At 38.8% G+C, this 24,081-nt stretch overlaps 1 protein-coding gene across 5 annotated transcripts in view; it reads right to left on the minus strand.

Annotated features, from left to right (window-relative positions):
- PDS5B (PDS5 cohesin associated factor B) overlaps positions 1–24,081 on the minus strand; it is a 116,030-nt gene that overhangs the window by 14,010 nt on the left and 77,939 nt on the right. For all 5 annotated transcript variants that reach the window (XM_068930093.1, XM_068930094.1, XM_068930092.1 and 2 more), the window contains exons 23-29: positions 20,990–21,126; positions 15,104–15,227; positions 10,572–10,776; positions 4,725–4,839; positions 4,192–4,324; positions 3,288–3,407; positions 2,914–2,976 (exon numbers count right to left, since the gene is read on the minus strand). In XM_068930093.1, coding sequence (XP_068786194.1) covers positions 2,914–2,976; positions 3,288–3,407; positions 4,192–4,324; positions 4,725–4,839; positions 10,572–10,776; positions 15,104–15,227; positions 20,990–21,126 — 897 coding nt within the window. The remainder of the gene's footprint in view (positions 1–2,913; positions 2,977–3,287; positions 3,408–4,191; positions 4,325–4,724; positions 4,840–10,571; positions 10,777–15,103; positions 15,228–20,989; positions 21,127–24,081) is intronic.

Consider the following 24,081-nt stretch of genomic DNA (forward strand, 5'->3'; position numbering starts at 1 on the left):
TTGAACGCTATTTGTGCAGTTTGTTTTCTGCTAATATAGCTGCCTGAACCAGTTCATGATTTGGATCAGATAAGCACCTGCAGCAGCAAAAAAGAAGCAGGAGTAGGTCAGTCCTTTCAGCAAGTCAGCCATTAGACTGGCTTAGCTGTAATGGCAAACCATACTAGTTTCAACTAGGAATGAATAAGCACCTCAAAAATCAAATATTCTGGAGAAGATTCTGATACATCATGCACAAACCTAAAAACTGCTGGCTTTTAATAGGTGCCAAAATAAGTTCCAGACACCAGTGAACTCCAGGCTATTTAGGTGGGTTATCTTGTAGACATGCCAAATACCTCCAGTTCATACTAACTTTCAAGAGAGCTGAAAGAGTTCAGTTAGTTCAGGACCCTGCTTGAGTAGGGAGGTTGGACTAGATGATCTCCAGAGGTCCCTTCCAACCTAAACCATTCAGTGTGATTCTGTGTGACACTCCTAAAGAGAATATATGTTTGTGGCAAACAAGCACGTACAAAAATGTCAATCAACTAAAGACCATTCCTATCAGTAAACCCTAGATCTCACAGCACTTAAGATGATCCTTTTCTATTTCAATATTAGGTTGAGGCTGTAACTTAAGTTGCTGACAGCTGAAAAAACGCACGTGCACATCACAGCAGCTTTAAGTGCTCCTTTTTCAGATATATATGCCACGGATGCGCTGATTATATTTTTATAGCTCGAGTGAATTCTACACTTAAAGCAAAGATCCACTCTGTGTGAAGTATGAAAGATATGGAATAGTCTCTCCAAAAATAAACTGAATCTGTTCTCCAAGGCTTGTTAAGAGTTTACATCTATTAGCTTAGAACTTAACATTAATCAATAAGAATATACAAAAAAGCTCAAAAGCACAAGCTCAGATTCACAGTGGACTGGGCCCCATACTGAGACTGACTGGCACTAATAGTTTCCCCTTAAAACAGAACGCAAACTCATCTGAGGGCAGCAGGGCTTTATGTAGAATTGTTTCCTGCTTATATCCACAGCACTAATGTGCATGCAAGCTAGTCTTCCATTCCCTTAAGACAAGGCTCCCTAGACCAACTGTCATACCATGTTGCTCTGGAGATGAAAAACTTTCTAAAATTGTAAAAATTCTAAAATTTTATGTGCCCAAGTACACTTCTGCTGCTTTTTACTCAATTCCAGATTGAGAAAGAAAGAGCTAGAGCACCTAGCTCTAGAAGTTAAAATACAAAATTAAAATACTTCATGGTAGCATAAACTACGTGTTTAAGTGCTTCTGCAAATGAATCAGTAGCAAAAGGAAGACTAGGGGAAATGTGAGACTGCTGCTGAATGGGGTAGGAACTCTTGTGCCAAAGGACACAGAAAAGGCTGACGTACTCAATGTTACCTCAGTCTTTACTGATAAGACTGGTCTCTGGGAATCTCAGGTCCCTGAGACCCATGGGAAAGTCTGGAGAAAGGAAGCCTTAACCTCCGTGGAGGAGGATCAGGTTAGCGAGCATTTAAACAGACTGGACATACACAAGTCCATGGGATCTGATGAGATGTACCTATGAGTGCTGAGGGAGCTGACTGATGTTGTTGTGAGGTCACTCTTGATAATCTTTGAAAGGTCATGGTGATTGGGTGAGGTTACTGACAACTGGAAGAAAGCCAGCATCACTCCTATCTTCAAGAAGGGCAAAGAGGAGGAGCCAGGGAGCTACAGGCCCGTCAGCCTCCCCTCCGTCCCTGGAAAGGTGACGGAACAGCTCATTCTGAACACCATTTCCAAGCAAATGAAGGACAAGAAGGTGATCAGGAATAGTCAGCATGGATTCACCAAAGGGAAATCATGCTTAACGAACCTGATAACCTTCTGTGATGGAATGACTGGCTGGATAGACGAGGGGAGAGCAGTGGATGTTGTCTACCTTGACTTCAGAAAGGCTTTTGAAACAATCACCAATAAAATCCTCATAGGCAAGCTCAGGAAGTATGAGCTAGATGAGCAGAGAGTGAGGTGGATTAAAACTGGCTGAACAGCAGAGCTCAGAGGGTTGTGATCAGTGATGCAAAGTCTAGTTAGAGGCCAGTAACTAACAGTGTGCGCCAGGGGTCAGTACTGGGTCCAATCCTGTTCAACTTAATCATCAGTGACCTGTATGATAAGAGAGAGTGCACCATCAGCAAGTTTGCTGAGGATACAAAATTGGGAGGAGTGGCTGATACATGAGATGGCTGCGCTGCCATTCAGAGGGATCCTGACAAGCTAGAGAAACGGGCAGAGAGGAACCTCATAAAGTTCAATAAACGAAGTACAGAGTCCTGCACCTGGGAAGGAATATCCCCATGCACCAGTACAGGCTGGGCACTGACCTCCTGGAAAGCAGCTCTGCAGAGAAGGACCTGGGTGTTCTGGGGGACAAGCTGACCATTAGCCAGCAACATGCCCTTGTGGCAAAGATGACCAGGGGTATACTGGGCCACATTAAGAAGAGTGTTGCCTGCAGGTGGAGGAAGGTAATCCTCCCCCTCTCCTGAGCCCTGGTGAGGCCACATCTGGAGTGCTGCGTCCAGTTCTGGGCTCCCCAGTACAAGAGAGACATGGAGTGCTGGAGTGAGTCTAGCAAAAGGCTACTAAGATGATTAAGGGACTAGAGCATCTCTCATATGAGAAAAGGTAGAGACAACTGTGACTGTTTACCCTGGAGAAGAGAAGGCTGCAGAGGGTGTGGGGGGTGGAGCTTATCAATGTGTAAAAAATATCCCATAAAGGGGATAGAGCCAGACTCTTCTCACCGATGCCCAGTGACAGGATGAGAGGCAATGGGCACAAACTGAAACACAGGAAGTTCTATCTTAATCAAAGCAAAAACATATTTGTATTAAAAAATACATACAGAAATACATACACACCTTTCCAGGAGTGAAAAAAGACTTCATTTCTGGAGGAAGATAGTTTTTGGTATTACTGAAATTCTGTAAAGAAGGGAAAAACAACAACAAAAAAAATCAACAAACAAGATAAATACACTTTGGAGGTAGTACTGACAAAATAATATATTGGACTTTCTTCATATCTTCTGAAATGTTAAACTTGAACAGTAATATCTCCTTAAAAAAGTGTGTGTACATATATAAATATATATATATGAAGATACATACATCTTCAACTAAATTATAACAAGGAAAAGTTTAAAATTACAAGACTTTTGTAATAAAATAAATTATAACTATCCTTAAGATAACGTCAATTTAAATTTTTAAGAAAACTTAAACTCCAAGTATACCTTGTCAGGCTGAGTAAAGTATCGGGCTGGAAGTACAGGGTCTTTAGGGGATTCCAAACTGTATGTCGTGCTCTTTGACATAATGATATTCATTGCTACATCACAGACTGTATAGAGTTTCTGTAAATAATAAAAAATTTAAACAAAAAACTTTAGAAGTTTATTGCAAATTTTGACAAAAAAACGATAGGTGTTGAGCATAGAACTAGAAGTACTCACAGTTTAAAACAAACATCTTAAACATTAGTACTGGAATGCATCTTAAACACTATGTCACTGTACTAAAAGAAAGGAGCAAAAGACAAAAACTGTACACCCAGCAATTAGAAAAACAGCTTTCATGTTCTTTCTACACTCAAAAAGGTGTACTCCATGGTTTGGAAGACAAAGCTAATAAATCTCTGTAAGGGAAGAGGAAAGAAGTTGCAAACAAATTATTGTATATTAGTGATGCAAAAAATTTAAAACAGCATCAGGGCTTGATACCTTCATTATCTAAGACAAATTAGAAACATCTGATGCATGTACTTTTCTTCCTATACTAATCTGTACTATCTTGCCTTTTTCAAGTATTACAAAGCAGAAAACACTTCACTGGACTACATAAGGAGTAAAAATTATAGTCTGCATATATTTCAAGGTAGTGTTTGATAATGTTACTGAGACAGAAACAGAAGGATGACAAACAATTACAACTCCCTTTCAAAAATGCAAGATCTTACTGAAGCACACAAAAACTGATACAGAAACTACAATAAATGTAATCATCACAGTATACAGAATATTACCTGTCAGATACAATTTTAATGAAAGACATTTTAAAGTTCGTGGTAAACAAAGAGTAACTCATTTCCAGTACTAGGTCAGACCTAAATACAATTTCCAATGCAAAGTTATCACCTACTTCATTCATTTTTGGATCATCTGGTCCTTGAGCATCTTTAGTCTGTTTGATATTTTCTACCATTTTTCTGATAAATGCATGACTGTTGTTTTCATTTTTAGCCATCAGTATTTCCAGTATGAACCACAGGCACCTAAAAGGAGAAATGAAGTATTCCTCATTAATAAAGGAAATTGGAAAAAAAAATCTTTAAAAAAAGACATTTGAGAAAATGGTTTACTCTAGTTCTTCCAAGTACTATGAACTTGATAGTCGAGCAATCTAACTTTAGAAAATTAATTCACTAGCAGAAGAAATGACAGTAGGATAGGCAGAGTAAAATCCTTCATGAGGGAAGCTCAATCCCCTATGAGATACCACAGAGCACTAAGCAAAGCGTAAACAGTTTTTCCCCACAATATTTTAAGAAAACTACCACCATAATTATTGTGCACTGGAAAATTTATCAAGGTACTCAATAAATTAAAGTTTCATTTAGAATAAAGTCAGATTACTATAAGCCTCAGAAATAGCAGTATTAAAAACAGTCTCACTCTTTAATGTCCTTGAGCTGTTCAATGTCCTGGACTTTGACATAATCTGGGTCATGAGCTAGAAGGTGGATAGTATAAGGAACAACATACTCTGGTAGAAGAGACAACAGTTTCTCTGAAAAGCAGAAAAAATATGGATTAGAAGACTGCATATTTAAGGCTGGCATATGTTGAAGTGTTGATATATCTGAGCCTAGCATTGCTTTATGATGCTGCTGTTAATATGGATCTCATCGCTGATGTGCAGATGTTTTGTGTATGTAAAAATCAAGATTTTAAGTACCTCTCAGGGCTGGATACTTTCTACCTCCCTCAAGAATACAGCTATAGCCCTTCCCCTCAATCCTTTCCTCAGTTCAAAGTCTGTATCCTGAAAGACTTTCGAAAGAAGAAATCAGGATAGATTGCAAAATTCATGTTAATTGCAATGTTTAGGAGCAACACAATTAGAGGATGAGTTACTATTTTTTTTTTTTTGATATGTCAGCATAGAGCCTTGCAGTCAAGAGAATACAAAAAAAGTGCCCTTTTCAAAAATAAGTGAAAATAAGGCACTGTATTCAAATTGCAGTAGTGTTCTCCACACCTACAGCCTTCCTTATCTTTTTAGAGAAGGGATAGGAAGTAACCTGACAGCTATAGTAACAAAGTAGTTATTGAGTCTGAAAGGCTAAATCCCTCTTGAGATACAGTAGCTCAACTGAGCTATGCCCTCCAAAGCTTTTCAAAACTTTTTCTAACTTTTTCTGTGAGAGCTGTAACCAGTCCTAAGCAGGGTTATGTAGGAGAAAGTCTTTCTTGCTTCACAGTCTGATGGCCAATTTTCTTCAGGAGATTCAAAAGTGGTAATTGTTGCCAGAGTCATGAACATAAAATACATGTTTCATTAGAGAACAAACAAAAATTTCTAAGCTAACTAGTCCTATGCACAATGAATTTCAATACCTCAAAGGCTGGTGAAGAAAATTAGAATGAAAGAGCTTATATCTCGAAGATTGAACCAGAGAACCAGATCCATACAAAACAGAAAAAGAATAAACCTTAATACAAATGATATCTAATCTCAGGTAGGACAAAAATAGTGTTTATACAATCTTCCCTCACCTCTAGCAAGCTATTTAGTTTGAAATAGGATTGAAAATCCCTTTAAATAACCAAAGAGTCTGGCTCCAGATATGATTTGATATTTAGTATCCAAAGCCAAGCCTTAAGGAAATAAGGTACATGAAAATGAAAGTCACATAATGAAGGACACAATTAAGACATAAGTCTCACTCTGAGTGGCCCCCACTCTGAATTGCATCCGAAGAACTTAGGGGCCTTAGAGTGATTCTTTCCAGGCTGTAAAAATGGTCAGTGTGGAAGAAAGAAATTTTACTCTCTTGTGCCATTCTTAGGAAGGTAAACACCTTTATACCTTAGCCAAGGTATAAAGAAATATACCATCTTTTCAACAAATGCTGAAATCCCAACAAATACCTCAAAGATGCTCTCCTTATCATCTTCAAGTTTTCAAGAAAAAGCATATCACAAAATCACCAGTGTGTAGATTTAAAAGAAATGAATAAACTGTACTAATCAACTTAGTAGATTTTCAAGTCCATTATGTTTTTGTTTCTTCTCCAAGTATGTATTATGGTCATTACTACTCAGTTACTGCACAGTCAGTAAGAAGAGAGAAAGGCATTTAAACAGTATTATCTTACAAGAAACAGGCTTCAGTAACACTACTGTAATAACAATTGTGTAAGATATAAACAGTTTACAACTTTATTTGTTAAAAGCTCAAATTGACAAGTCTGAATGTCACAGTTAACACTGTAATTCTAAAGTATATCTACTTTAGATATAGTAGATACCATAGAAGTATAGTAGTACTACTTTAGTAGTATAGCAGTAGTACTTTAGTATGTATATCTGATCCAGAGCCCTCATGGATTACAGTGCACATCAAATCAGTGGAATTCCCTGTTAGTCACTTGGTGAGCCCTTCAGCAAGAACAAAAAAAATCTCTACAGGTTTCTTCTACAGGTTTTCTGAAAGCACCTTTGCAATATCTATTTTAATATAGTTAGAAAGTCAGCAATTACTATTTGTTATATGAGAATTATTATATATTCCTCCTACATAACTGAAAAAAACACAGAATCACAGAACGGTTGAGGTTGGAAGGGACCTCTGGAGATCATCTAGTCCAATCCCCCCTGCTCAAGCAGGGTCCTCTAGAGCATATTGCCCAGGATCCTGTCCAGGCAGGTTTTGAATAACTCCAGGGAAGGAGGCTCCACTACCTCTCTGGGAAACCTCTTCCAGTGCTCCGTCACCCTCACAGCAAAGAAGTTTCTCCTCATGTTCAGATGGAACTTCCTCTCTGTTTCAGTTTGTGCCCACTGCCTCTTGTCCTGTCGCTGGGCACCACGGAGAAGAGTCTGGCCCCATCCTCTTGACACCTTCCCTTCAGATACACTGATCAGATCCCCTCTCAGCCTTCTCTTCTCCAGGCTGAACAGGCCCAGCTCTCGCAGCTTTTCCTCAGAGGAGAGACACTCCAGGCCCCTCAGTCTCCACAATGTGCCACAAGGGCACATTGCTGCCTCATGCTTAACTTGTTCTCCACCAGCACTCCCAGGTCCTTCTCAGCAGAGCTACTTTCCAGCAGGTCAACCCCCAGCCTGTCCTGCTGGCATGGGGTTATTCCTCCCCAGGTGCAGAACCCTGCACTTGCCTTTGTTGAATGTCAGGAGGTTCCTCTCTGCCCAGCTCTCCAGCCTGTCCAGGTCCCTCTGAATGGCAGCACAGCCTTCTGGTGGGTCAGCCACTCCCCCCAGTTTCATGTCATCAGCAAACTTGCTGAGGGTGCACTCTGTCCCTTCCTCCAGGTCAACAATGAATACATTGAACAAGACTGGACCCAGGACTGAGTGCTAGGGGACACTGCTAGATATAGGCCTCCAACTAGACTCTGCAATGCTGATCACGACCCTCTGAACTCTGCCATCCAGCCAGTTCTCAAGCCACCTCACTATCTACTCATCCAACCTACACTTCCTGAGCCTGCCTAGGAAGATGTGATGGGAGACAGTGTCAAAAGCCTTGCAGAAGTCCAGGAAGACAGCACCCACTGCTCTCCCCTCATCTACCATGCCAGTCATTCCATCACAGAAGGCTATCAGGTTGGTCAGGCATGATTTCCCCTCAGTGAATCCATGCTGACTACTCCTGATCACCCCCTTGCCCTCCACATGCTTAGTGGGGACCTCCAGGAGGAGCTGTTCCATCACCTTTCCAGGGATGACAGGTTCACCTCCTTGCTCTTCTTGAAGACTGCAGTGACATTGGCTCTCTTCCAGTCCTCAGGCACCTCTCCTGTTCTCCAGGACCTTTCCAAGGGGAAAGTCCTGGGGAGTGGCCTAGCAACAACATCCACCACCTCCCTCAGCACTCCTGGGTGCATCCCATCAGGGCCCATGCATTTATGGATGTCAAGTTTGGACAAATGATCTCTAACCCGGTCCTCCTCCACCAAGGGAGGGTCTTCCTTTCTTCAGCCTTCCCCTCCTGTCCCCAGGGTCAGGCATTCCTGAGGGCTGCCCTTCGCAGTGAAGACTGAACCAAAGAAGGCATTCAGCAACTCTGCCTTCTCTAGAGCCTTCGTCACCAGGGCACCCACCCCATTCAGCAGCGGGCCCACACTTTCCCTAGTCTCCCTTTTGCTATTGATATACTTGAAGAACCCCTTCTTGCTGTCCTTGACATCCCTTGCCAGATTTAATTCCAAATGGGCCTTAGCCTTCCTCGTCGCATCCCTGCATACTCTGACAATATCCCTAGATTCCTCCCAAGTGGCCTGTCCCCTTTTCCACATTCTGTACACTTCCTTCTTCTGCTGGAGTCTTGCCAGGAGTTCCTTGCTCATCCACGCAGGTCTCTTGTCCACTTTGCTGGACTTCTGGACTTCTTACTCACAGCGATGCACCCGTCTTGAGCCCGGAGGAAGTGATGCTTGAATATTAACCAACTCTCCTGGAGTTCCCTTCCTTCTAGGGCCCTACCCCACAAGATTCCTCCAAGTTGGTCCCCGAAGAGGCCAAACTTAGCTCTCCCATAGTCCAGGGTTGCGATCCCACTTATTGCCCTCCTTCCTCCTTGCAGGTTCCTGAACTCCACCATCTCATGCTCCCTGCAGCTAAGGCTGCCCCCAACCTTCACATCTCCATCCAGACCTTCTTTGTTGTTTAGTACAAGGTCTAGCAGCACACCTCTCCTCATTAGCGTCTCCACCACCTCTGTCAAGAAGTTATCATCAGTGCTTTGCAGGAGCCTCCTGGACTCTTCGTGCCTAGCTATGCTCTCTTCCCAGCAGATGTCAGGGTGGTTGAAGTCCCCCATGAGAACCAGGGCCTGTGACTGTGAGGCTACTTCCAGCTGTCTGTAGAAGGCCTCACCATCTTCCTCTTCCTGATCAGGTGGCCTGTAGTAAAACCCCACCACCATGTCACCCATATTAGCCTGCCCTTTAATCCTTATCTATAATCCTCCCTTAACTCCTTTACCTGACAACACAACTGATCAATCATAGTACACCTTCTGCAGGAGAGCTGTCAGGCCAGGCGTCATGGAGGGGCCCCAAGCACTCCCTGCAGCCTGACACCTGTAGAGTTGCATCTGCTGCCAAAGGGTCTGTCTGGGTCAAAGCTTCAAGTGAAGCACAGCACACACAGGTGATGCACAGGTGATGCAGCAACTCCAACAACCACTGGAGAATGTGCTCCGCAGCATGTCATGACCATATCTGAGGAAGTGTACACGACTAGGATTGGAAACGAAGGTGCCTTCCAGCACTCTTCTGTGCAAACTGCTGCGCAGACTGCTGTATCTGTTCACTGCGCTATGGATTTTTTTTTTTTTAAACATTACTGATGAGGGAGAAAAAGGAGTTTTTTTTTTTTTAAAAAAGTCTAATTAACAATACACAAAAAGCACTTTGGCTAATATAAAGTCTGTGCTTCATAAACATAGAATTAAATCAGTTATTTGGTAGCATCAGTGAGATCAAATTCACAAAATAGGTATGGTCTATCCTGTGACAAAAAAGAAAAAAGAAAAACCTTCATTTCACATAAGACCAAAACCAAGAATCATCAGTAACATTTCAAAGAAATATAACTTCCAAAAACTCTTATGCAAAATACCTTAAGCTTTTCATAAAGAGCTACTTCAAGCATATGACCATATCAACCCCTTTTGATTGATTCAAAACTATGCACATATGATATGACAACACTGGTTGACCATAGTTTTGAATCAATCAAAAGGGGTAAGACAGACAGCTAACATAAGTCAAAGCATATCAGGATCTGCTGTTATATGGAAGAAAAAAAGATTAACTGATCCTGAAGCACCTAGAAATACAGTCCTTAACCAAAACAAGCTACTCAATAGAGCAGCTCAAAGACAGTCAATTTAGTGCAGCACTTGTAGCGTCATGAAGGTTGCATATTATTACTGAATTAAAATAAATCATTGCCAGTTCATTAAACAACATAAATCACTAAATTCTGACAGCACACATAACATGCCTTTGAAGAGCTGCTTCACTTTTAATATACCTAGGCCTTAGCACTTGCAGAACTCTTAACAAAACTGAAAGATTTCAGAACTTGTTGTTAAAAACTTAACTGCAGATACAGGCCAAATTTTCTTTTTTTATTAGATACCTCTAAGTGAAATTTACAAGTTTACAGTCATTCTGCATGTATAAAAAGAAAACCAGTATTTTCCCAGCCTATTCCCATTTACATTTGAACAACAGCAGTTGTACTGAAAAGTGACTTCTATTTTCTTACCACTAACTGCTGCATGTTGCTTCAGATACTCCCTTCTGACATTTATGTTCTTCACAAGGCATTGCCTAGCATGAGCTCTTCTCTCTTTCACCGGATCTTTTGCACACAGTGCACAAATGGCCATATATTCTAGTGGCAGCCGTAGTCTAGAAAGGCCTTTGTGAAGTTTCTGAGCAAATATTTGTCTCACTTGGTAACATTCATCCTATTAAAACAAAACAAAAATTGGAACAGTAAACTTTCAGAAAAGTAACACAGACTCTGGAATGAAACATAAATGGCTGGGTAAATATGCCAGAATCAGTTTCAGACCTTGCAGTCATAGAAAGGCTCCTATCTTTCCAGGACGTCTTTTTATTCTAATTCAGAAGGATTATAGTGAATAGTCAGTTGAAATTTCCCTGAAGGTCTGGAGGAATGTTAAGGCTCAGAAACTGTATAGGCAAATTTCACACTCAGAACCCAAGGCCTAATTTAGCATAGTACTTAGGCATGAAGTTAATAAAGTTGCTTCCAATGTGACTGCTTGCTTTGCAGAGCCAAAGATAAAGATTTGCACTGAAATAGCATTTAGCTACCAGTAAATATTTCTTTGATTTTACTGCTCCAGTTTCAAAAGTGTTCAAACCATTAACATTAGAAACGGAATAAAATTCAACAGAGTAAAATAAAGGTCATATGCTTAAGAGTACTAACCGTTTCTACGACAATGAGGAAATCTGGGAGCCAAGAAAGATCATACAGGAGAATAACCTACGTCCACTAGTTGTCAAAGTGCACAAAGTAAAATAATATGAACAAAAATAAACTGCATATTTCAAGATACCATTCAGTATACCAAACACCATTTAGTTACACAGGCCAAGAAAGGTTCATAGAAGCAGACACAGAAAACAGTTACCACACAATATACAGAAATGGACAGCCTATCATAAATGAGATCACCAAAACAGCTTGGCATATTTCACCTGCCAAAACAATGGTCAAGGCTATCTCTGAATACGAAGAAAAAAAAAACATTAGCAGGAATAAATAGCTATTTTATTTAAATAACAATAGTGAAATTGGAAAAGAAAAAATTTTGCACGTTTGCAGCCATCAAATTACCAACAGGCAGAGTAGAGAGAAAACCCAACTACTGGTAACATGGAATCTGCTAAATTCTTAAATGGGATGAAAGATGTTGTGTCTGGATAAAACCAGCTCCTCCGCCTCCTCCTCCACATCCCCCCACCCAAAAGAGATTCAAATCCCATTTTTAGTCAGGGGTCCAAGGTGTAGCCATCTTTTGCAGACCCATTATGAATCCCTGAAATGTTTTCTGCAGCCAGAGCTGATTGATGCAGCTGCAGCCACCCAAGACTGCAAATCTCAAGATATGACCTACCATCACAACAAATCCAGACCCCAGCAGAAGGCTAAAATACAGCCCTCTCCTCCTGCTTATTGACACCACCTAAGTCCAAAGCCCTTTTAAAGCTCAGAACAGACCTGTGCCTCATAGGTACATTGAAAAAAAGAAGCAAGCTCAACTCAAGAGGACAGAGGAAGGCACAGTTCAGATGGCACTGTGTGGCACAAATTAAAAAAAGAAATAAAAATCCTTCCAATCTCCTAAAATAAGAGAATAACCTTAATTTCTGACCAGTACACTAGTTCACTACTGGGAAGGGGGACCAAACTCAATTTAGTTCTATGTTTTTAATAGCATATAACTAAAACCCACACATAAGCGCAGTTTTACCTATTCGCTCTCTGAACTGAAGGAAGTCAATAGAAGGAAACTTTAAAAAGTTTTTACATGTGAAGCTTAAGCAATCTAAAAGATTTATTCAAATAACAAGTAAAATTGCATTTTCAACAGCAAAACTCATTAAAATCTTATATCTGATCCTGAACGCTATGCTCAATTATTTTGTATTTCATTCAATACGAAGCTTTGCTGTCATCTGAATTTGTTCTGAAGATGTAAGAATGTAACTACTGGTAAGGTTACAGGTTTGACCAAATACATGTGTAACTTATTTTAGAAATGACTACAACTACATGCATTTAATCATCATAAATTCTGTTTACCAGTGCAATCTTAATAGAGCAGTGAGCAACAACATTTAATTATGTTTTCTGCACTCTAGTCACTTTACATTACCTACATGCTATTACAAAATGACAGTCTCTCTCTCAAAAAAAAAAAAAAAAAAAAAAACAGCCACCGCAGAACTACCGCAGAACTTGTGCAACCATTACAAACCTTAAGAAGAAATCAAACTTTTCCTTTTGTTTAATCTGTTTCCTGATCTGTCCATTTAAAAAATCTGCTATAAATGAAATTATGGAATATCAGGGCTGGCCTTGATGCCACGTGGATGTTTTGACTTGTGACTAGACATGACAGTGTTAAAAAGGAATAAGCTCTTAGAATGATATTAAGTGTCTACCTTCAATAAGTGGATTTTAATACTAAACATTCTAAGCATACATATGTACGCAAACCTCTGAAAAACTGGGATGTTTGGATGGGAGATTAATACAGTACCACTTAGAAGTCCAAAAGTTCCATTAGTGCCAGCGGTTCCAGAAAGCATTATAATCACTCTACTCTGCACATGAGCATCTGAACTCAGTGGACTGGCAGGAAAAAGGGAAACTGAAGAAAACTTTAAGATGATCTAGAAAAGTTATTTAGATATAAATAAGTATACAAAATCCATTGAGAACCTCAGAGAAAAATGGAGGGAGGCTTCTTGTCCTGATAAGAGCTTACAATCTAAATTTTGATAAACACAAAATGAGAAGGTCACAAAAAGACAAAGAAATGGAGAGTTAATGGGGAGAAGACTGACAAAAGTGATACTATAGTAAGGCACGGTGTTAAAGCATTGCTTAATCTTGATGATCCTATCAACTGCTTTTCATTTAAATCTCATCTCTCAAAATTCCATTTCAAAAATTCAGGAGAGGTAAGCTTTAAGACCCAGAAGTAGCAAAAAAGGTTACCACACATGTGGATACCAATATCCACAAACAGCTAAGACGGATACAACTGAAAAATAATGAAAAGGAAATCAAGAGAGTCAACCAAATGACAGAGGCCAAGGAGCTTACATCTGATACACTAAGAGCGTCAAACCAGTGAGGAAAAACTCTGAGAGAGAAGAACTGCAAGGTTAACGTTTAACATATTTATAATTTCTAGAACAGAGACAGAGCTTATTTGTCATTACAATAAATGGCTATTTTCCTCTCTTATAGCTTTGTTCTGAAGCGTAAAAACCTTTAAAATTAGTTTTACATAGAACTAATATCACCCATAATTTTGGGGATAGGAAGACTGATGTGTATCAGTTCTCCATTGGAGTACGAGGACCTTTAATTATTAGCATTGAATTTCTGCTGCATTTTTGTTAGACTTCATATGTCCACATAATTTTTAAAGTTTTGTTCAATTTCCTTTGGTTTTCATAGTATGTGGGAACTGAGAAAAGGCTCTTCTCATATGGGACACAGAAGTTCAAGAGCCACATAAATTTTATTAAACTGCTACATAAGCTTAATATGGACAGTCTTATTCCAGGATATGAATGATTTTTCTAACCTAACTGCACCCCAATTCCAAAGAATTTAACCAACATAAACAATATTCATACAGGAGCTATACTTCATACTTTTGAATATTAAATGTCAATTTCAAATATCCTGACACTTAAAATGTGTTTGAGCTTTTAAGACCAGGAACAGCAGTTAAGGTCTAAAATGGAAGATCATTGTTAGTGACAACATCTTCCGGAAGGGAATGCTTCCGGAGGCTCTCTTGACTTTTGTAAAGCCAGTAAAATACCAGCAGTGGCAGAAGTACCAGGTATATGAATCCCTCCGTTATCTCCTTGCTCCTCTTGGGCTTACTAGAATATATAGGAGGGGGAGTGGTGGGGGGCAGGAGGAAGAAATCAGTTTCTGAAGAATTTACAAGGTTTACGAGGTAGGAACATAAATTTCTGCATTTCTGCTTATATTCTGAAGTTATTTCCCTGTGACCTTGGGCTCACAAGCAGAAGTTAAAGACAATGACCTCCTATATCTACTGAGAAATCTTTCCTATCTCTTAATATCTAAAGAACAGCAACTCTTTTTGCAGACCTCAGAGTCCCAAGTATATGCTACCAAGGTTTCAAGAAGCCAATGTTTTTAATGTCACCGCAGTCTGAAGTACCTTATATCATCCTATTTCAACTTTTAATAATGTCATAACACAGTTGGGGTATTACTTTAAAAGAATATTGAATTCCTTGATTCAATATTTTAACGTCTCACTACTTCAAGTGACCATTCTCCTACTGGGTAGTCTAGTATTATAGATCTACTTTTCTCTAACAAGAGAATTTCAGGATTTTGTAGGGAAAAATAAATTCACTTCAAGTCTGAGGGTTTTGCATAAAGTCAGAGATTAGCAGCAGTATGTACAAAATATAGAATGAACAACATACACACTCAGATATTTGCTGATATCCACACTTCATACCCAGTATACTTACATTTATGGCCAGTGCACATAGCTGGTACTGTTCTAAGGTGATGATTTCATGGTAACAAGGTTCTTGCGCCAGCTTCACAATAGCACTTCCTGCAGCCAGTCTCAAGCGAGACATATCAGGTTTACTGATAAATAAGCACATAGATATGAGAGTTAATTAGCAGAAATAAATAAATAAATAATAAATATATATAATTATTTGACATTATTAGAGCCCATTAGGTTGTCGTTATTGAAAAATAGGAATTTGAGAAAAGAAGGAAAAATTGTGTTTTTGAAAAGGGGAAACAAAGTCCACAATAACAGAAGTAATTTGAAACTAAAAGTAGTTTCCAGGCCACCACATTTCAAAGGCTATTACCACAAACCCATTACATTGCACCAACTTTGCAATGAAAATATTCCTTGGAATTTCCTGTAAGTTTCACACGCATGTGATTCAGTTAGTTATACATTGGATCAGCACAATCCAAATGGCCCTTCAGAGGCGTAACACGGGCCAGCAAGATACTTCTATCGAGCATCCTGATATTCCTTTATCAGGGGCTCCTGTCAAAGGAGTAGACCAGTTCTAGTCTCCACAGTTGCCAAAACTGTTCCAGCAAGGACAGCTCAAGATCCACGCTGTACCTCAAAACATATTAAGACTACTCAAATATTATGACAGGTGACTAAGTGAATTGCATTTGTAGGATGATGGCAAAAAGTACGTGGCAAGTAGAAGTTTTTCAGCGTGTTAAAAGTACTCTTACTTGACTTGCACATCCAAACTGCATTCCCACCTACCAAAAAACTCCAAAGATTTGCTATTTTTCATATAAAAAGATTAATGGATTAATCTACCTACCTACTACCGTATTTTCAAACGTCATCAGAACATCAAAAGTAATTTTGCACGGCCTTTACAAACTGACATCCACTTAATTTGTGCATTGATAAACTTAGTTTAACTTTTAGTGTTTTTGGAAGACTCACTTCAGTAAACTGCATTACTTCTGCCTTTCTTCAGTTCAAACAGTAAAAAAGGTATTAAGAAGTTTTATGCCTCCTTGTTATTAAAGCATGAATGAATTCTATTCAGAAGTAATGGGTACAGCTTTCTCCTCTAATAAGTTGGAGTAGGAATCAAGGTGTATTCTTATTTAGAAATAAACATTTATTCAAGGAGAATAAATAGTGTTTAACTCCTTAATCATTTGCCCTTTATCCTTAGGAACAGGAACCACTTAGTCTTAAATCTATTATCATGAAAACTATATAAAGCATTTCAACAACAAGAAAAAAAAGCCACTGTCAAATGCAATTAGAGCACGTGATAAAAATACCTGAAGTGCTTAAACCTCAAAACTGTGTAGTTAGGCTTTATATATTTCTCAGTATTCTATGGAAATCAAAACTTTTCAAAAAAAACACATAAATCATGAGTAAGCAGACGACAGGACAAAAGGTACACTGACTTTCAAACAGGGCATGGAGATGAATATGGTAATTTTTACTTCTCAAATGCTAAATTTTACTTCAAACTGCATCTACTGTGATAAGTGAAGCCAATAAAAATTCATTTTTTGCACTCCAATAACAATTGGCCAATAATGACCTACTATTACAGAATGAGTAAGCCAAAGGGAAGGATAAAATTAAGAACTTTCAATCTTACTCAGCTTTGGCAGTGATAATGTTTTCAGAATTAAACTGAATCAGAGAGATTTCACATAAATCGGCCAAATCTTTATGGACTATATGTCATATTTGCATCACAGAAATACCCATAAGCATGTATGCATGCTACAGAAAGGAGGAAGAGGACAGTTTCAATAGTGAGCATCATTCTTGCAATTAAAGATGACAATCAGATCCTTCTTATTCCCCAAGAGGAAAATGCTGGGGGGGGGGGGGGGGGAACCCCATACATACACCCCCCTCTTAATCAAGGGTTTATTTTGGATTAAATTGTTATAGTCAAAAGCTTTCTGATCTACCTTATTCCAAAACACACAGTTTTGAAGGCCGAAATAAAAAATTCAGTCCGATATAAATGTAGTTTTTAATTTATCTCGATCATTTTGAAAATTAGTCCCAAGGATGCTTTTGTCTCATCTAGTTAGCTTCATTGGAAGCTTCCTAAGAGTTAAAAGGGGGATGACCTGGGCATTTATTTTCCAGATCGCTACTACCATCTCTGAACAGCAGATGTTTGAAATGAGAACAGAATTGCAACCCCAGCGAAAGATATTATCAAATGGAAACACTTAGTCTTAATTAAGGTGGTAGGCTGCACAAAGATAATCTAAATACAGGCATCTGGAAAATATGTCTGGTGTATAATCAGCTATCTTCTCTCACTTCACAAACCAGTAGTTAACTTTTTTTCCCTCTGTTCCACAGGAGGCAAATACCAGGGTCTAATCTTGTAAATATTTTCCACGTTCCACGGGACAAAAAGTTTCTTCTGAATACAAGGTCTTTGACACTGTTGCACATTAGATCATACAGCAGATTATAGCACAGAACTATGAAGTTATAAAAGTCAAAGTATTTAAGTCATTTTCCTCTTGGCAAACTTCTACTTACGAAAAATACAGATAGCATTTTAGAAAAATCTCAATTCAGATTCATACTTAATATTAAAACTTTCTGCACCAGCTGGTGCCCCCCAATAGTCAAATACTCTTATTTTATGCTTATTATAGGTTAAAGTTGAAACCCCATTACAAAGAAGGCATGTAAGATTAAAACAAAAGTAAAAAAGTCCAGTTTACATAACTGGAAATAGAAAATTAGTAAGTTTTAAAATTTATAAAACTGGTTTTGATATATATAAGTCAAAAATAAAGACCCAAAGGGACTCTTGAGGTATTTTTTACTGAACCAGTTTAAGATTAAACTATGTCTAACACTGGTACATTTAACCTATGTACACTAACATTTCAAAGCAATTGTTGTCTAAAAATTACAAGCAATTCAAAACTCAACAATCCCATTACTTCAAAGCGAGAAGGATGAATAGCAGTACAAATTGGTTTGTTTTTTTGGTTTTTTTTTTCCCCTCCAAGTGGGGCCTTGTCTTCACCTGACACTCTGGGCTTGAATCATCCTTTGAAATTTAATAAACCCCATTCCCTTACATTGTCACTGAAAAGTACAGTTGTATAGATTTAGAAAGGAAGATGGGAACAGTCACTTTTACAGTTGGAGAAATACTTGCTCCTGAAATTTTTGTACAAACTTTTAACGATGTGGAACACCAAGATTAAAGCATTTTATAAAGCAAAAAACAAATGGCAATAAAAAAAGACCACGGCAACAGGACAATCAGCCCATATGAGACCAAACATCTGAAACCCACTCCTTTCAGTTAACTGAACTATCTTTAGCAAATTATACATTATTGTTTAAGAGACAAATACAAGCCACAAACACAAAAACTGACTACGCAGAATAACATCAGATCCAGCACAGTTTAGCAGGTTAGGTGCTGTATTGCACAGGCACAATTTTACTTTTTCCAAAACACATCTAATCTGGAAGGGACAGTGTCAGATTTGCACAGTAGAGACCATTTAGCAATAAGCACTGCCAGAAAGAAGATATCATCACGTTCTCAATGGGTGAACAAAAAGGGTCAGGGCAGTGTCAGCTAGATATCAGCAAGCTCCATGCAGAACTAGTGCACATGAAACATGATCTCCTGTGCTTCAGGTGTTGCGAGTACTCATTAATGTAGGTGCTATAGCTCAAACAAAACAGAGACAACACAGATATGCGCTGCATCCAACTTAGAGCTTTCCCAAACTTGGAAAAGCAGAGATCCATTTGAGAAGCTCTGAATAGGTCCTGCTACAATCTGTGTAAGTATAACTGGCTAATGGCTATTCACAACACACTCAAAGACCAGACAGTGATCAGAGGAACCCAGAGATCAGGATCCAGGAAGACAGAAATTAATGTGGGGAAATGAGACACCCTAATTCATCTGCACCAGCTAGCTACCCCTAAGAACAAACCTGAACTATTAAGCCACTGCTGCCCTTGTTAAAAAACGGGCCAAGGCAATTTAACTGAAGAAATTATCTCTAGAAGGTTTTGCAAACAAAGGGGAGGACTACAGAAATTATTGTGAGATACCTGGGGGAATTTCAGGATTAAACAAGAATGTTGGGATTGTACAGGACTTAGTGAGGTATTTAGGGGAAGGGACAAAGACGGGGACAGGGAGAAATCAGGGCTGAGAAGGGAGGAAAAAGAAAGAGGGAAATAAAGAGGACAAGGGTATAAAAGGGGGTCTGTCACATGTATGCATATGGCTGCTGTTCATAAGGCCTGTCCAACCGAGCCTTGGATTTGATCACTGCAGTCTGTTCAACTCTGTTTCTAAGCATTTTCTATGCAACTCTGCTCTCTGTTCTGTGCGGAAGAGAGGACAGGGGAAAGTTGGGGTGTGAAAGACAGACAGATCCACTAGCAAGCTTCAATCTAGACGAGCTGGTGAAGAGACAAGCCAAACACAGGAAAGATTAGTGAAGGAGTGTCTTCCTTGAGCATCAATCCTTAGATCAAACTATTTGCACTGTTCTGTGTGGGAACCTATGAAGGGGCTGTGTTCCTGCTTACGTTCACCTGTTTGTGGCTGGCTGCTTGAGTATTCCCCCCCGTTTGGGATTTGCACTCAGCCTCACTATACTGGCTAGACCTGGAAACTGCAATAAGGAGCAGCCTCTCATCCCCATTAGACTAGGAGACAAGGAATCCCCTGGGTCATCCTGTCCAGTAGATTCAGGTATCCTTAAAAAATAGTAAAGCCTGAAAAGAACTGGAATAAATTACTCTAGCTTGACCCAAACTGCTTCTAACACAGAACAGCTCACATGTCATTGCAGCTGTCTCCCTGCACTAAGTATCCCAGCCCCGTCATTAGCTTGCATAACAAAAAGCTGACCATATTGTTATATATATAGTTTCTATCATTATTTATAATTTTGAGTAGAAAAAGAGTAGGGGACAATTTAGATTTTAAAAAGGTGAACTGTATGGAATCATCACTCCAAGTGTGACAATGTACAGGACCTAAAGAACTAACAATGTTCACAGCTGACTGGATAAGCCGGTTTCTAACAAAGTAGTCCCAGCAGGTATACTGAAAAAGTAACTTTATTGTTATTTTTCACACTTACTGACACAATCCAGCTATACCCATATTGAAAAGGCTTCCATAGATGCAATTTTCAATATGTTTAGCAAGCAGTAATGGCTGACAACTTGTCACTTCTGCTACTGGAGAGGATTAAAAAATTACTAGGACAAACAATAAGTTGTCTGACAACCACCTACAAGGAAATTATATATTAGGAGTTAATTCTCTTTAAAAAGGAAAGGAAGAAGGAAATGTATAGTGTCCTCAAGGGAAAAGAGGCTGCCCTTCAAGCAGAAGCGCCTTATCTTACATAGTAGGTATTCCCACCTGTTTTCCCACAATATGCTAATGCTATTATGTTTTATTAGAAAGCCTTCCTACCAGCCTTTGGCACATGTAACAATTTGTCCATCAGCAAGGGCAAGCTGCATAAAAACTTAAAACCAATTTACAATGTGAAAGAGGAAGTTACTCAGTTTATCCTTGCAATATGAGTAATAGCCCTTCAAAGAAGGGGATAAAGCACAGAAGATAAAAATATTAAAATACCGCTAATCATAATTACAGTGTTAAAGAAAACTAATATCCAAACTTCCAAGTAGAAATTCAGCCAAACCTGCTATTAGTTCCTATAAAATTAAGTAAGTATATACATTGTCATCAATCTAACATAATAGTTTAAGTACTACTTTGACTAAAATGTATGCGTTCTCTTCCAACATCTCAGACATCAAAAAGTTACCATCTGTTATGTACCTAATTTTCCCCTGTTCTGTCAAGTCTCCATCACTGTGCAATATTGTTGTTAGCAACCTCAAAGTAGATGTTCCCGATTTACTGTGGTTGTTCTTCATTCCTAGCAACCATCGAACCATCATCTTGATGGCCTGAATCTGAAAGAAATTGAGAAATGGAAGAATCAAATCACATCATGTGACTTAGCTTAATCATACTGCATTTTCCCAACTAGTTTTTATTACCTAGAACACTAGACTGTGAAGGTTGCAAAACATCATGTAAAGTATTGTATCCCCTACTGAAAGGTAACTAAGAGATACTCTCCCAAAGAAAGCAAGTTTTCACCAAAAGTCTCAAGTAAATAAAAATCATACAACCTCTAGTCAGTTTGAACAATTTCTTCCACTAAATAATCACATCTCCTGTCCTGTGAAAACATTATCTTCATTGACATTATAGTTATTAAATACTGTGGAATAGGCAAAACAATTTATATTTGTTAACAAAATATTACTTACTAAAATACAAAACAGATTGTCATATAACTCCTGTGCTTAGACAAGCCCTATGTAATACTTTTATATAAATAATTTTATATCTAAATACTGCATAAGAAATATAAATTTAAAATATTTCATAGACACAGTGACTGTTTATCAACCTACATTAAGATAACCAGGTCCTGGAAAAGTATGTTTCTTTCATGGCTATTTAAAGAAAAGCCTCAAAGCCTACTACTTAGGATAACTGTCCTTTTCCAGGGGAAACATTAAGCATTTTGAGGTAAACTTCTAAAAGCATGCAAGATCCAGCTACCATGAAACACTGAACAATTTCACACATACTCCTTTAGTGAGAACAAAGCATGAATTTGAAGATTAAGCTCTTTTTAGTATCTGAATCCTTCTGTTCTTTAAATTTTCCTAAGAATTGAGAGCACAGACAATAAAGGAACAGAAAGAGCATTATCTTACAACAAAATAAAAATGTTCATCTGAATCAAGGAGACATCCTTGAAAATAAATTAAATTTAAAACATAAAATTCAAGAGCTCTACAAAAACTATGATAAGTATAGAAAAAAATTAGAAACTAGGCTTGGAAGGACTCTCCTAGGTGATGAATCCAGATACATTCTTTTAATATAGATGTTTTTGTACACAGTATCTTAGAAATTTGTCTTTAGCAGAAAAGGCAATTGTAACATGTTTACATCAAACATCTGTAATATTACTGAAGCTCTCCAGTTTGTTATATGGAAGAGATCAACAATATGATCAAAATGGTCATCTTCAGATCTTAAAATTCTTTGATCATAATCTATAACTGAGCTTACTTTTAGCACTGCAGCCCAGCTACTCCAGTTACAGAACTGATCTTATTTGGTAACACCAGCAGGAGGCAGGATGTCAGTCACTCAAGAACTCAGAAATCATACATAGTTTGTGGAACAGAACTGAAGCTCAGTTTTGCCCTAACCTTCAGTGGATCTTCCACCAAAATAGCTGGCAAGTTCCAACAAGATGATCTGGCTAACAATAATAATCACTACTCTGAAAGTTTAACAGTTCAATTTCTCATTGCCACAGCCAGTACCCATATCGTTACCGCTTCCCATTTGTTGGGAAGAGAAGCATGCTAGCTCTATTTGATAGTCAAGGAAATGGTGTACTAATTCGCTCCACTCCAGGAACTGTTTAACTGCACTGATACAGAACTGATGCACATACAAATTCAGCCAGGGAACAGCCACATGCTAACTTGCGCCATTACATCTCTGGTCAGCTCCTGATCACATTCAGCTTTTGCTTTCTCTCCTTCCCCTTCATCCTAGTTTACTGTCAGAGTCCACTCTAGCCTTCCCCTTCCAGGCCACTTCCTCCATAATTTTGTTCTGCTCCCATGCTGTTCCTTATTTCTCTGCTGGCTTTAGTGATGCTGTGATGACACTCCAGCAACCCTTCAGAATTAACATATTCCCATGAAATTAGTACGAGACATGAGAATGCCCCAGGCACTACTTTTCACTACCTGAAGATTTAAACATGACATGAGTTTGCATTGTCTTCATGTTTTAAGTTTTCTCTTCACAGTCACATAAGATAACTTATCAAAGGATAATTCAGGTCTGAATTAGTGTCAGGAGGTTTTCAGCTCCATCTCCTATCCAAACAGGGTCAGCTATGAAGTCCAACCAGGTTGCTTCACGTTTTATACAGTTTGGTCTTGAAAGATTCCAAGGATGGAGATTGCTCAGCCTTTCTAAGCAACCTGCTCCACTGCCTGACTGTTCTCACAGCAATAAAGCTTTTTGCTTATATCCGATCTGAATCTCCCTTGTTTCAGTTTATGCCCCACAAGCCTAGAATCCTTCTCTATGATTAACAACGAAGGTTTATATCCTATACAACACAAGAACTTCAGGAAAGTCAAAATACCACAATGGACCCAACCATTCAAAAGGCCATGAATGCTTCCCTTTCACCAGATATTGGAGCACAACACAAACTAGGTCTATTTTAAGTGCAAGCAAAAGTGATAGGATGTGATCATTTCTTTCTATTATGGTGAGTTTAGCATGATAAGTGTCTGACTTGGCATATGAGAAAACTGGATTCAAACCCTAGCTTCACATAGGCATTCAGCAGCATGCAAGTATTAATTTTGTAACAACAAAAATTAACAACAGTGATAAAAACATCCGCAGAATAAGTGCAGCCCTTTTCTCTGACTTAGGGTTATCATCATGTGTCCCCTGCAAAGCTATAATGACCAACTATCCCGTGTAGCAGTCCTGGAAAACAGCCCTAGAAGCAACATCTCCCTACTACATCAGCATTATGACAACAGCTAGCAGAGGTTTCTACTACTTCAGTTTCCAGACTGCAACCATTGCAGGAATATCATAAAATGTAGATGTTTGTGCAAGACTGAAAAGCAAAACAGTGACTAAAAACACAACTAGAGACATGGAATTAAAAACCAAATACTGCAGTGGATACGGAAGCGAACAAGAAATACTACTGCTAATTCACACATCTAAATCCACTGTGCACATTCCACCACAGTATTCAGCACTGGTCACTGTCAAAAGAGACTCATGCTTCACAG

Source organism: Struthio camelus, chromosome 1, assembly GCF_040807025.1.
Source record: "Struthio camelus isolate bStrCam1 chromosome 1, bStrCam1.hap1, whole genome shotgun sequence".
Lineage (NCBI taxonomy): Eukaryota > Metazoa > Chordata > Aves > Struthioniformes > Struthionidae > Struthio > Struthio camelus.